Source organism: Osmerus eperlanus, chromosome 6, assembly GCF_963692335.1.
Source record: "Osmerus eperlanus chromosome 6, fOsmEpe2.1, whole genome shotgun sequence".
Classification (NCBI taxonomy): Eukaryota; Metazoa; Chordata; class Actinopteri; order Osmeriformes; family Osmeridae; genus Osmerus; species Osmerus eperlanus.
In genome coordinates this window covers 4982338-4997110 of record NC_085023.1, presented here as the reverse complement: position 1 = coordinate 4997110, position 14773 = coordinate 4982338, and the positions used below count along the sequence as shown (strand labels likewise).

The window sequence follows — 14773 nt, the reverse complement described above, 5'->3', positions numbered from 1 at the left end:
GCAGGCTGACTGAGTTGAAAACCCCAACAGGCAATGCACCCAAAGAGTGCACAGCTTTGTGAGACCGTCATTGGGATTGTTAACTGGGATTGTGGAAATCTCATTAACCAAACAGCCATTGGAATTGATAAGCAGAGCAGTGATCAAGTACAGGAGCAGGGATGAAGGGGTAATCAAACACAGAGTCAAAGAACAAACCACGCTAGGGTGTAGACCTAGCGTGGTGTAAGTCAATATTGTTAGGACTGAAGTCCGCTCTAAGCATTTCTAAATATTCCGTGCCCTGACGGGATCCGTTTTCATCTGGGCGCTCTCTTTGAAACCCTAGATCAAAGATCAGCGGAGGAGTAGACACCAGAAGACGGCATCTGTGGATGTACTGCCGAGAGCCAGATCAAATCCAGCGCAGCTTCACTGGGCTGGAGATTGAAATCGCTTCAGATCGGCACGTCTCCCAGAGCTTTGCTCTCTGCTACTGAACAGGAGCTTCAGCGGGCAACTGATGCTTAATTTATGAAAAACCTCAATTTCATTTTATGCATGCGCCGCTTAAAATGAACTAACACCTATGCCATAGTGTATAATACTGCTAGGGGAAAACACAAGGCTATCAAAGTTAACGGACCCAGTCAACAAATCCATGTTTTCGGTGGAATCTGGTCCTAATTGCCAATTGATAAAAATGTTTTTTAAACACAGTGTGAATATGCTATGTGCATGAAGGGGGGGACTGTTCCTGTTCACACTCAACACCCCCACCAGAATATATGATGTCATCTTTAGCAGGTAGGTGGCCCTTCATGGAGTCCCTATGAGACCATCCCTACCATCACACACACACACACACACACACACACACACAAACAGACACACACAGGTTGCTCTTACCCTCTGAGCGTGGGTGTGGCCTGGGAGAGGGGAGGGCTGCGGACGTGAGGGCTGGTCCAGTTCTGGCCCTTCTTGAGGGACAGGTCCAGGACTCCATCTGGGAAGAAGAGAGGGGGGGTCAGGGGTCTTAGGTCGGTACAAGAGGCAAACAGGAACAGGAGTAGAAGTTTAATTCATAACTGTTTCATTCTAACGGAATGGCATTACATTGAGAAAGTGACAAAGACTAAGGCCCAAACCAACTGGTGAGGTGAGTCTCTCTGCTACTAAGGGGAAAGGGACAGCGCTTGTGTGACACGCGCCAGCCTACCAAGGACCCCGTGGTCACCTTGTTCCCTGGTGTCGGCCGGGGGCTTCTTGATGGTCAGGTCAAGCGGAGAGTCCTGGTCGGCCATGAGGAGCTTGCTGAGGACGGGGTTCTGGTTGTGTGCAGAGGCAGCTGCAGTAACCCCTGGGCTGACAGCAGGGGGCACCGCCGAGGGAGGGCGCGGCAGGCTTTGGTCTGTGGTGGGCTGGGGGGGCTGGGGGCTGTCCTGAGAGGAGCTGGTTTTTGAGGTATATTCGGCAGCAAACTGGCGAATCATTCGCTGCATGATCTCCCGAGCAACTACTGGAATGTGCGGGTCCGAGAAGCTAGGGACATCTGGGGGAGAGAACCACAGACATGGTAAACATCTCCCACAACGGTGGCCTGCAACTCCACACATTCCCAGCACAGACTTCGACGGATATTTTAAGACATTGTAGAAGAAGACTCTTTATGGAGAGATCCATCATACTGTGTCCATACAATGTGGGATTATCTACCAACAGTTTGAAGACTTGGAGGTGAATCCTACTGAAGTGGAATCGTAAGGAAATCATCCATTGGGACAGTTGAAGTACCTTTTTTGTAGAGGACTGCAGTGAGGAACTCTTCTGCTTGCTTCTCAAGTCTGGTGATTTTGGTCTGCTCCTTTCCTAGGAGAGGTTTGGACTCACTGTCCGGCTCCTGGCTGCTAAGGCCAACCAGATGCTCCTGGGGTAGCACAAAAAGCAGACAAATAAAAGAGGGTCATTTGGCACACCGGAACAATCACTGGAGATGATCAATATAAGCTGGATGAATGGTATCAACACTGACAGACTTATAAAACCAATGTTTGCTTAAGATGAGTTTCGACATTGTTGCATCACAACATTCGGGAGTGGCAGATATTTCTGGTGCAAAAACAAAAGTCAAGGAAGAGAAAGAAAAAGTCCTATATATGGCTTATGAATACTGACGTGACAGATTTGACACAGGGCAAGCTAAGGGGTGAGTTTCATGGGTTAGTGAGGAGCAGTAAGCCAATGAGCGGAAGAGAACAGAAAATGGAAGCTCCTTCTTTTAATCTTCACTCACAAACGGAAAAGCTTCAGTCAGCAAAATTATGCATCTCAATGGATCAGGGCAGTTGCTAGGGACTGTGCAGCAGAACTGCTCTCCAGTTGACATCCATTAGAAGGCTTTTTGAATCCAAATGTTCTTTTGGTTGCTTTTACAAGGAAAAGGCCGTTTTAGAAGGCAGATTGTTGTGAAGGGATTTGTGAATGATTCAGTTTAACCCTTGCACCATTCCTAAAAACAGTCTTTGCCAACTGAAAGATAAGACTCCTGGCTTTTGTGGTGTTTTCTTGTAGCATGCAATGTTAAATGGCGAAAGGTGAGATGGTGGGGACACAGATTCCAGAGAGAAGTACAGGAGGGAAAAGAGACGCTACCTTCACTTTCTCTCGTCTTAAACAGCAGAACAGACAGTTTTCATGAAATGACCAATCTGACACCCCTTCAGGCTCACAATCTGTAGATCCAAAAGAAAAAGAGTACAGTTCAGATGAGGAATGGTACACAGTGATCAAATAATAAAATAAAATATATATAAAAAAACGAAAACATTAACACGATGAAGACATCTTCTGAAACCTCACAAAAATCCCAGACATCTGGATCAATGGTATTGTAAATGGTGCAATCAGTTACTTTGCCAGCCCTGCCTGATGAAGAGGAGCCTACGCCATATGAGAATGTGTGTCTGATTGGACACTGACACTTGATGAGAATGGACAAGATACAGTGAGTGTAATCTCCAATCAGATCAAATAGTTCGTAGACCCAGAGTGTCCATTTCCAGTTAGCTAGCTTGCAATTTGGCTGGCCATGGCCAAATAACATGGGCTGAATAGCTTTCTGGAACAAGCATGTATACATACAGATAAAACCCAGAAACGCTTAAACGTTCGCAAGCTACAAGTTATAGCCTTCATAGAAATATGGGAGCATCTGTTGTTTACATTAAAACTTTAGCAAGAGTGTATAAATATAGAAGAAAACGAGGAGACATGTTGATTTGACCAATGAGCTTCACATTCCAATTAAGAATGAAGACTTCCGGAATAATCGTCTTGAAAAACACTTTTCTTTATTCCTTTTTTTCAGCTCCAGCTTACATGTGGAATGAGCGGTTGCCATGGTTATGTATGTGCACCAGGTTAACCTTCAGCTAAAAACAACTTTAATTGAGAACAGCACAATATGGTGAAAGACCTTAGGTAGTTCAAAAGGACTACACACACAAATGCAGTCAAAGGCATCTTAGTAGGAATGTTGAATAAGCAGATTGCAGATAAGCAGATAGAATAAGCTTTAAATAGGTTATTTAGAAATGGTAATTGCCAAAACACAATGACACTGTGATAAGATGAAGCACATACTGGAATTCTTTTTATTTCCATCATTTCATCATAAGGCAGTTTTACTGAATAGAGGTATTCAAAAGTTGCTTTCCTCCTTTAGGCATGCATTTTTTGGGGGTTGCTTCTGATTCCTTGTAGCAACATTATGGTAGGGACCCGTAGCCGGTTTTATAGATTTGACTAGGAACTACACAGTGTTTTCTTATATTATGCCATCTCTAATTATCGTCTCTGCAACTCGTTCGATGGCTCGAATTGTACTCTTGTAAACAACTAAAAACAATTGGTATTGTGCTCCTATTGAAAAAAAAGGGTCCATCTCTGTAGAAGAGGTCATCAAAACCCAAATAAAGCTCACCATTGTTTTGGTAGCATTGGGGCATTGTCAAAATATCTGAAAGATTTGTACAGACTTTAACTCTGGCCGGGCGCCAGCCAAAACACCAACTTCATATGAGCACAATGCCCCCTGTCTCCCTGGCCAGAGGACTGCCTTGTGGAGACAGGAGAATGCAGAGGGGTACAACATGGTACAATGGTGCTACATTGTCCAAACCACACTACTAAAATTCGTACACGCGCGGCGGACTCACTAAATAATAGGCTTGTAATCCAGAAACAGATTTTGTGTGTGTGTCGTGATACACTAGCTTGCATATATTACAGAGTTATAATGACAAATGGTTTTGTTGTGTATTTTTTTTGACAATGTTGACTTACCTTTAAATAATGTTAAATCTTCTACCAGCCCAGGCCCAAACAAGCCCTCCAGAATGCTCTCAAAACCTGAGGAGAGGGGAAAACACCTCATTAACACACCTATAGCAACAGTAGAAGTCATTCAAACTCGAAAAACCAAAACAAGCACTTTTCCAAATTAAATTCACTTCAAGTCAAAAATAAATTAAAATAACTTAATTTGAACTAATTCCCTCCCCCATTTTGTGCGTGCCATTAAGAAGACTGACTCTTCATCAAGATTGCCCAATTTCTGACTACCCAGAGGCCCCAATATAATTTGCTCCCTAAAAGAAAGTATATCAATTACTCTGCATTGCAGTGATTGAGCACCACCCATCCAACACCTACATCCTTTTAATCTCCACAACCCCCCTCCGCAAACCTATTCTCCACCCCCCCCCCTCCATCTCATACCTGCTCTCCAGCCCTGTTAAAGCACACATTAACAGCCCTCACCCCAGATTTTATTTTAACAGTAAATACATGCACTAGGTCCTGCAGTTGCCAAGCAACCGGAGCAACTACAGAGTTGGAGTACTAGTATGTAGCAGAGCTTAAATCAGCCTGTCAGAAGAAAGATGGTTGGCTGATGAGAAATAAGGAGCCTGAATATAGCCCCCCACCCCCCCAACCCCCTTAACCATAATATGGCTTTGACCTGGGTCACCATAGGAAGTCGTTTTAAATTGCTCAGCGGTCCTCAATTGTTTTCTGCCACCCTTGGCAACCAATGGGCTGTCCCCTAACAAAATCCCAAACTCCACCCACCTGTCACTTCAACAAAGACACATTCCTTTGACAGGATTTCAAACCCTGTCTGATGGGTCTACATTTGTTATCCATTGATGGATGTCACTGTTGGTAGAACGGTAAGAGGGTCTTTGGTTCTAGCTGTGTGGTTAAGGGTTAAGTCATAACACTTACTGACTGTGGTAGGGATGGCTCAATCCTACAATAACATCGGAAATAAGTAACATTACTGGATTCAACTACTGACACAAGGGGGCCAACCAAGAAAAGCTTTAAATATTAAAAAGTGGTGCTGTTCGAAAAATGTGCAACATATTTGGAGGATCCACATACCCAGCATAGAAGGTTCCACAGCTGCAGAACTAACCAGTCCTCCATTACAAAATTGGAGGCTGAAATTATTCCTTTGTAACACCCAGTATATTATCTGCAAAACTGCAACATTTCAAAAGGCACCATTTTATGTGAAGCCTACACTGTCAGCTGTTCTGGTCAATTGTATGCCATGTTGGCTACTACAGTCTCTATACAAACTACTGTCTCTATAAAGCCTCCATTAAACCTCCTGTCTTTACAGCAGTCTCTATACAGCCTGCAGTCAACAGTCTATGTACAGTCGATAGTCCATGTAGTCTACAACAATCTCTATACATGCAGTCTACAGATTATGTACAGTATGCAGTCCACAGTCTATGTACAGTCAACATGTTCCATGCATCCAAGTCAATGTACAGTCTATATGCAGTCTACAGTCTCTATACAGTCTATATATTCTATGTTGGCTACATTCTTTACAACATACAGTCTCTTTAAGCCCACACAATCCATACTATCACGCCATTGGGTCAACATAGCTGCTCCTAAACTACAACAGATAGACGCACTGGAGCGTTAAAGAGGTCAGAGAGAACATCTGTTTACTGAACCTAAATCAAAGATCCTGTCCTACAAAACAAAGCAAGCTCTGGAAACAAGTCACAAATCCACAGCATATAGATGCATGTATTATGTAGTAGCCCAACACTGGTTAATAATATAGATAAGGGAAATAAAATATATGCAAGGACACCCTTCTCTGTAGTTAAATTTGTGTACTTTTAGATCGCTCCAACAAACCCATCCTATATTATCCTACATGGAATGTGTCGCTCATTAGTCTGTGAACGTAAGAATACACCCAGGTTGTTATCTTCACTGGCACAAATCAGACTTTGTTCAAAAGGGATGAGGGGGGCGCATCGCTGATTGAATGAAGTAGATCATACTCACTAATGTTTTCAACGATGATAAAAAGCAAGACATGACCCATAAGCCTACGGCATCCATTTCCTTCCTCAACCAAGAGTGAATCTAATCAAAGGCTGTCATCACTTAAATGCTTCTCTCTCTCCGAGCCTCCGTACCCAAATGCAACCCCCCCACCCCCCACCCCACTTAAGAACAGTAGACACAGAGAGAAGCAGAGAGAAGCAGAGAGAAGCAGAGAGAAGCAGAGAGAGTGTAAGTGAAAGAGAGTAAAAGAAAAAAAGAGAATCTGTGTGTGTGTGGGGGGGGGGGGGGGGGTAAAAGAGCACAAGAGAGGTTCGGTGAAACATAGCCTTGCCTTTAGCTGGAGTATTGGTTTGTCAGTTTCTGGGTTAGTGCTCAGGACTTTAGCTGCAACGCTCCAATCCCATTTCTGAAATATTTCCGAGGCAGTGGAGAGAAACTAGGTCATCCACTTGGGTTTGACAGACCGGCGGCCACCACATCCGACTCATTCTCTTCAGGAACTCTTTTAGGGTCCTTAAACACGAGGCGCGTTTTAAAGCCCCTCTTTTCGAGAAATGACCCATCGTTCTTTGGAAGGACGACTTGCAAACGGCACGTTACGAAGCACACCTCAGTTAGTTTTACGAAGGGTCTACATGTCTGAAACCAATCGTCGGGTTTCTTAACAAGGCATGAAAACAGCATGGACCCTGGACATGCACTGGAGATCAAATATGGATGAAGCTGACTAGTGTAGCTGCCATGCTCAATCAGACAGCGAAGCAAAGGGAGAAGAAAATAATGACATTTCATAAGCATAACAGTGCACATACAGAGAGAAAACGTGGTTGGGATCCACACACTCACACACATCGCCAACAACATCCAACAAACATTTGGCAATTGGATTATCCTAGAAGTCTTTCCTTGGTTTGACCATTCGGTGCAAAAGCTTAGGCTAAATCGTTAGCCAATTAACTATAGAGTGAAATGAATTAGGCCAACATTCACATCCTGCAGCACAAAGCTGGATATATGGTACTTAAGATAGCCTGGAGATATGATATTAACTAAGCGCGAGGTAAAGAGGTGAGGAGCGGAGTGATAATGAGAAAGCGGAGAGCCAATAACCATAAAAGGAAACCTCTAATGAGAAGTCAAGCTTGAAGGAAGAGGAATCAATTAAAGGCAAAATCCTGGAAGACAATATGAAAGCCATGGAAGTCCAGCTAGCATGTTTCAATTGTAATTATTCATATATAATTATTCATATATATATATATTATGAATAATATATATATGAATAATTATATATATATATTTTTTTTTTTTGTCTTTTTTCTTTTTTTTTTTAAACAAGCTTCAAATACATTTTTCAGTTCCAGTAGATGAGGCTGGGTGTGTGAACCCCAGTGTACCAGAGTGACCATCTCAGAACTCATCGGTTCCACGCCCGTATCAAAAAGATCCCTAAAACCAGAACCATGTGGTACACGGAACACGCGTTTACAGCTCATAGTACACCCCACAGTAAAGTGTTAGAGACGTCTTTAATAACGCAATACCTCGATGCAGCTTATTCCTTTATGAAAACCACCATATACAGCCTGCCTGCCCACGGACCCTTCTCTGAAGTCCACAGCCTCGCACTGCTCACCTGCATACCTAAACACAGATCGCAACGCCATGGCAACGCTGTCATTACCTCTCCATTTAGCTCTGGCTGAGCACTCAGGTGCAGGGAGGTGGCTGGCTACTGCAGAGGAGGTCGGGTGAAGCTGTAACGCACACCACGTTGACCATACACACACACACAAACTTAAACGTCGTAATATTCGTCCGGGGGCTTGCTTAGCGATGACTAGATACTTTGAATAACTGTGTGCTTCAGGCTATAAATCCCCCCCCCCCCCATCATCTGTCCTTTCTGAGATCAACCATGTCAGTGTGTGTGTGTGTGTGTGTGTGTGTGTTCACTTAGAGTAAAGGCATTGCCCAATCCCAATCTCCCTTAGCCTTCTCCTGACCTACATCTCCCACCAATCAGGACTGAGTAGAGAGGAGAGATTTGGAGTGACACCCTCGCCCTTCCCAGCAGCACTTAAGAACCGAAATCCCCTTTTAGTGGGCTCTGAGTAACAAATGCCCTTCGGCCCGAAATCCAAACCTTAACCTACTTAAGCTTATTTAATGAACGCGGATCGCACCATTTAGGCCGGGTTTCAACGTTATTCACTCTAAATCTTCAGGACTACTACAGAGTCCCCATGTTTTACCGTGTGTGTGTAGCATATTAGATCATGATTTTGTTGCTGGAAATCTCGTCTTCCCTGGTTGTGGTACAGTGGATTAGTGGAACACCATATGTAGTAGTGTAGTATAAAGGAACCAGGCCTAAGCCTACACGGTTAAGTGAGCGATGCTGGCAGCCAACCACATTCAGTGGCCCAAAGGCAACTTTTTGTTTCTGTTGCAGCATGCTGCTTCCTGTAAAACATAAACAGGAAATGTTACGGGTGAGAGTAACCATGGCCACCAGGCACCTGTTTAATCAAGACGTTGGTTGAGTAAGGATTCACCCCGCTAATTCAGACATTCACATGATATTTTTCCGCGGGCGAGCCCCAATTCCCAGAAACCCCTGACGAAAGAATAAACAAACGCTGAGAAAAACACACACGTGGGTGCAACGGATTCCCGCGAGCATGTGTGCATGAGCAGGGCTGCGGAACAGTGTCTGTTAGCAGTGTGTGTGTGTGTGTAAAGCGGTTCTCGAGTGCATCTGTACATGGGTTATTTGGTTAAACATCAATGATAATTCAACACCCTTGACTTGACAGAAGACAAGAATTTGGCTGATTATGAAGCTGTGTGAGCAGAAACGTGTTCAAGAGCAACAATGTCAAGAACCCTAACAGCTTGAATGAAGCCACCGTTTTCTTCCACAAGGAAACCGCTGCAACACTGACCACACCAGCATCTCTCTCTCTCCAAATGTTAATAGTATGCAAACATGTCATCATATAGCTGCAGAGCCATTTCCCTTTTGGCAGCTCTTAATCTTCTCCTTCTCTTCCCTCCTCTTGCTTTTATCCTTCTCTCCCCCCACCCCACCACCCTCCGTTTGGATTTTCCTCATCTCTCATCTGCCCCTTTCTCCTTGATCCTCTCTACCCTGGCCTTTAGGGTCGAACGCTCGGGGACACGCCACCTGCGCAATATCGCCGTGTTGCGCGGGAAGTTCCATTCATTTTGCCCAGCAACGCGTTGCGCATGTGACGGGTATATTGAACGCGTGAATCAAATCCAATACCTGTCCGGAAGTATCAAAACATCCAGTGTTGTGCCGGCTCGCAATTCTTTGCATGTAAATTACAATTACAGTGATATCCCGAGGCGGCAAGAATAATGTTCTGCTCCATCGTGGGGATTTTGTTTTTTTGCCCAGTTGGCTGCGTTCAAGTAGTGAGGTAGGTTGTGTGCAACACTTTGCAATCATGCAGGCGATTTGTCCCTAGCGTAAGACTCTGCTCTTGCTCTCCCTCCCCCTCTGGTAGCTGTCACCCAATCAGAAGCCTCTCGGTCTCACCGCCACCCCAAACACAGCAACAATAACAATCATAACAGACAACAATTAGATTATTATACTAATTACATCAAATCACTGCTCTAGGGCCGAAGTATGTGGAGGGAAGCAAAGAAAATGAACTGGTTTTGGACGTGGGGGGTTTTCCACGCTTTAAAAGCAGCGCAGGTTTTCACCATCATATGACGCTCACATGTAGCAGTGCCGACCCTGCCCCGAGCTGCACAAAGGACTTCATTGACATGTACAAGCCGGGCACTCATACTTATGAGTATCGGCTAGAGGCTGGAGGCTAGCTAGAGGCTGGTGGCTAGCACCCAGGGAAAGTGGACAGCCAGGGGGAGAGATCTCACAGCAGTACAACAGCAACACTGGAAGCTTTCCAATTAACATTAACTCATCCACTCACACCAAGGGCCAATTCCATGGAAAGCTTTTTAAAAGAACATCTTTGAGCTAGTGGAACACAAGGTGGATATGTTAGACAACCAAACAGAAACACCTCTTCCTGGTGTTTTGGGAATTTTCTATTTACAGCACCAAGCCATCGCCAGGCTGCATGGTGATGTACAGGGCAGGCGCATGGTGGCTACTATCCACTCCCCCCCAGCCACCAGTAACACTGCTACTATCCACTCCCCCCCAGCCACCAGTAACACTGCTACTATCCACTCCCCCCCAGCCACCAGTAACACTGCTACTATCCACTCCCCCCCAGCCACCAGTAACACTGCTACTATCCACTCCCCCCCAGCCACCAGTAACACTGCTACTATCCACTCCCCCCCAGCCACCAGTAACACTGCTACTATCCACTCCCCCCCAGCCACCAGTAACACTGCTACTATCCACTCCCGCCCAGCCACCAGTAACACTGCTACTATCCACTCACCCCCAGCCACCAGTAACACTGCTACTATCCACTCACCCCCAGCCACCAGTAACACTGCTACTATCCACTCCCCCCCAGCCACCAGTAACACTGCTACTATCCACTCCCCCCCAGCCACCAGTAACACTGCTACTATCCACTCCCCCCCAGCCACCAGTAACACAGCTACTATTCGCCCCCCCCCCCCCCCCAGCCACCAGTAACACTGCTACTATCCACTCCCCCCCAGCCACCAGTAACACTGCTACTATCCACTCCCCCCCAGCCACCAGTAACACTGCTACTATCCACTCCCCCCCAGCCACCAGTAACACTGCTACTATCCACTCCCCCCCAGCCACCAGTAACACAGCTACTATTCGCCCCCCCCCCCCCCCCCAGCCACCAGTAACACTGCTACTATCCACTCCCCCCCAGCCACCAGTAACAATGCTACTATCCACTCCCCCCCAGCCACCAGTAACACTGCTACTATCCACTCCCCCCCAGCCACCAGTAACACTGCTACTATCCACTCCCCCCCAGCCACCAGTAACACTGCTACTATCCACTCCCCCCCAGCCACCAGTAACACTGCTACTATTCGCTCCCCCCCCCCCAGCCACCAGTAACACTGCTACTATCCACTCCCCCCCAGCCACCAGTAACACTGCTACTATCCACTCCCCCCCAGCCACCAGTAACACTGCTACTATCCACTCCCCCCCAGCCACCAGTAACACTGCTACTATCCACTCACCCCCAGCCACCAGTAACACTGCTACTATCCACTCCCCCCCAGCCACCAGTAACACAGCTACTATTCGCCCCCCCCCCCCCCCCAGCCACCAGTAACACTGCTACTATCCACTCCCCCCCAGCCACCAGTAACACTGCTACTATCCACTCCCCCCCAGCCACCAGTAACACTGCTACTATCCACTCCCCCCCAGCCACCAGTAACACTGCTACTATCCACTCCCCCCCAGCCACCAGTAACACTGCTACTATCCACTCCCCCCCAGCCACCAGTAACACTGCTACTATCCACTCCCCCCCAGCCACCAGTAACACTGCTACTATTCGCTCCCCCCCCCCCCAGCCACCAGTAACACTGCTACTATCCACTCCCCCCCAGCCACCAGTAACACTGCTACTATCCACTCCCCCCCAGCCACCAGTAACACTGCTACTATCCACTCCCCCCCAGCCACCAGTAACACTGCTACTACCCACTCCCCCCCAGCCACCAGTAACACAGCTACTATTCGCTCCCCCCCCCCCCAGCCACCAGTAACTATTCGCTCCCCCCCCCCAGCCACCAGTAACACAGCTACTATTCGCCCCCCCCCCCCCCAGCCACCAGTAACACTGCTACTATCCACTCCCCCCCAGCCACCAGTAACACTGCTACTATTCGCTCCCCCCCCCCCAGCCACCAGTAACACTGCTACTATTCGCTCCCCCCCCCCAGCCACCAGTAACACAGCTACTATTCGCTCCCCCCCCCCCAGCCACCAGTAACACAGCTACTATTCGCTCCCCCCCCCCCAGCCACCAGTAACTATTCGCTCCCCCCCCCCAGCCACCAGTAACACAGCTACTATTCGCCCCCCCCCCCAGCCACCAGTAACACTGCTACTATCCACTCCCCCCCAGCCACCAGTAACACTGCTACTATCCACTCCCCCCCAGCCACCAGTAACACTGCTACTATTCGCCCCCCCCCCCCCCAGCCACCAGTAACACTGCTACTATCCACTCCCCCCCAGCCACCAGTAACACTGCTACTATCCACTCCCCCCCAGCCACCAGTAACACTGCTACTATTCGCTCCCCCCCCCCCCCCAGCCACCAGTAACACAGCTACTATTCGCTCCCCCCCCCCCCCAGCCACCAGTAACACTGCTACTATCCGCTCCCCCCCAGCCACCAGTAACACTGTCTGTTTTGAGAATCCCACTGGACCATTCTAAAAACACCACCAAACAGACCGTACACAGGCAGCGGGCCAGGCTACCTCAGCCTACGACTAGGCTAGCTGCCACCAGGAGGGTTTAGGGTTGCCATCCTACACAGGACACAAGTCCCTTGGCTCCACACACATAATTCCAAACTGGTTTAAGAATGTCAAACGAGTCCAAAAAGGCACACGAAGACCCATGAACCCACGGAGTAGAGAGTGGGGGACTCAGTTAGCATACAGGATAGACGGACACACGGAAACACAATAGTTTCTGCTGTTCTCCACAGGACAATCGATCTCCTCTCTCTCTCACACACAAAGATGAGGAGGACAAAATGTCCAATTCTAATTCTACAGGGTGGTTGACGGTGGCGTGCAGCACAATCTGTCCACCCGGAAAAAAAGAAAAAAGCAAAACAAAAGCCTAGCCTTGTTGTTGTGGCTGAACAGAATCACTCTGGACTTCACTGCAGGCTAGTAGACCGGGTTCACATAGCAGCCCTATCTGCTTCACAGTACATTATCTGCTGTACTTACTATATGCTGTAGACTTTCTGTATGTCGCTTGGATAAAAGCATCTGCTAAATGAAAATAACTTAAATGTGAAACGTACATTTGTGGGTTCAAAGACGAGGAACACTGACTGGCTGACAGAAAGTTCACACACAAAAGGTTCACCAAACACATTTGCAGTAAGTTTGTGTTAATGCTAAAATGATGGTGAATGTATCCATGGAGTGTAATAACACAAACACTCGTGCAATAGAAACAAGTACAACTGACAAGATTATACAGTCAATGAAAGTAGAAAGGTTAAAGCCATTCCAATATAAAAAAAGCCTTGGACACATTCCATGTTCTTGGACTTATCCAGCCACACCAGACGAGGATAACCTAGAGGGATGCAAGCCAGCCTACCTGCCCACTGCAACGACGTAGGATATAAGAGAGGAACTTAATCCTATTTAATTTACACAAAACAAGAACATTCCTCTGAGCCTGGCGTCTAGCCCTACTTCCTCATTGCAGCAATGCGCGCACCCGACAGATTGTTTGAGCAAAGCTTGTTGACCCCCCTGAACAACCACGAGCATCGCCCTCCCCCAACCAAAATACTGTAAAATTTCACGGGAACGCGCGGCTCGGCAATTCGCTGTTGGTGGAGAGGCTTTAATCGTGCATACGGTTGGCACTCTCTCTTAAAAAAAATAGCCCACGTCGTTTCCTTAACGACAACTGCATTACAAACAAGCATACAAATCAAACATTTAAGAATATAAACACGAACATTTTATAACAGCAACACACAGGCAGCCGTGTCAGTTCCAGGGAGGAAACAGTTGAGGACAAAAAGTCGCTCCGTGTTGCCCCTCACGGACGGGGCCAGAATTTTACAACAGCCCGTTTTACGCACATTTACCGGTGGAGCGGCATTTAAAAACCTACCGCACAGTTTCGGCGTGCTTTACAGAGCAACCTTACCTACACAGTGGATGAGTTTGTGGCGCCACGAGTCAAGTTCCTGCCGAAAGCCGCGCCTCTCGATAGTGCATTGCTGCCTCTTGCACAAACTCGCCATTTTCTACCGATCTCTTCCGAGAGCGCGCACGTTAGAGGAGAGGGGGATGCGCGCTACAATTGCAACGGGCGCGCGCCGCTTTAGCAGCCAAGTACAGCTTTCAGTTCGTCAAATATAATCGGAGAATCTAGTAGAAATTGTGCTACAGTCGTTGAATTCCCCCCCCCCTTACTGTTAATTATGGTCTGTGATTTGATATGGTTTTTATGGCGCAACTTGTTGACCATTCCCCATCACCACACCTGCATGGTGAAAAAGTACATTAGAAAAAAACAGGAAAAGTTCATTTAAAATAATCATGCGACTTGCATTAGAATGACCGAATCGATCAACTGATCATGTGCATCGGATCGTTTATTATTACCATGTATTAGCCGACACAGCAGGGTACAGTACATCTATAAACATGTTTTACCTTTCCTCTA

The 14773-nt window shown here is 47.0% G+C and overlaps 1 protein-coding gene across 2 annotated transcripts in view; it reads right to left on the bottom strand.

Moving 5' to 3' along the window:
• The window catches only part of wu:fc17b08 (ligand-dependent corepressor), a 29798-nt gene extending 15408 nt beyond the window's left edge, over positions 1-14390 (bottom strand). For both annotated transcript variants that reach the window (XM_062463090.1, XM_062463091.1), the window contains exons 1-6: positions 14252-14390; positions 4324-4389; positions 2632-2711; positions 1774-1906; positions 1217-1531; positions 889-985 (exon numbers count right to left, since the gene is read on the bottom strand). In XM_062463090.1, coding sequence (XP_062319074.1) covers positions 889-985; positions 1217-1531; positions 1774-1906; positions 2632-2711; positions 4324-4389; positions 14252-14348 — 788 coding nt within the window. In that variant the 5' untranslated portion in view covers positions 14349-14390. The remainder of the gene's footprint in view (positions 1-888; positions 986-1216; positions 1532-1773; positions 1907-2631; positions 2712-4323; positions 4390-14251) is intronic.
• Between the last annotated feature and the right edge of the window lie 383 nt (positions 14391-14773).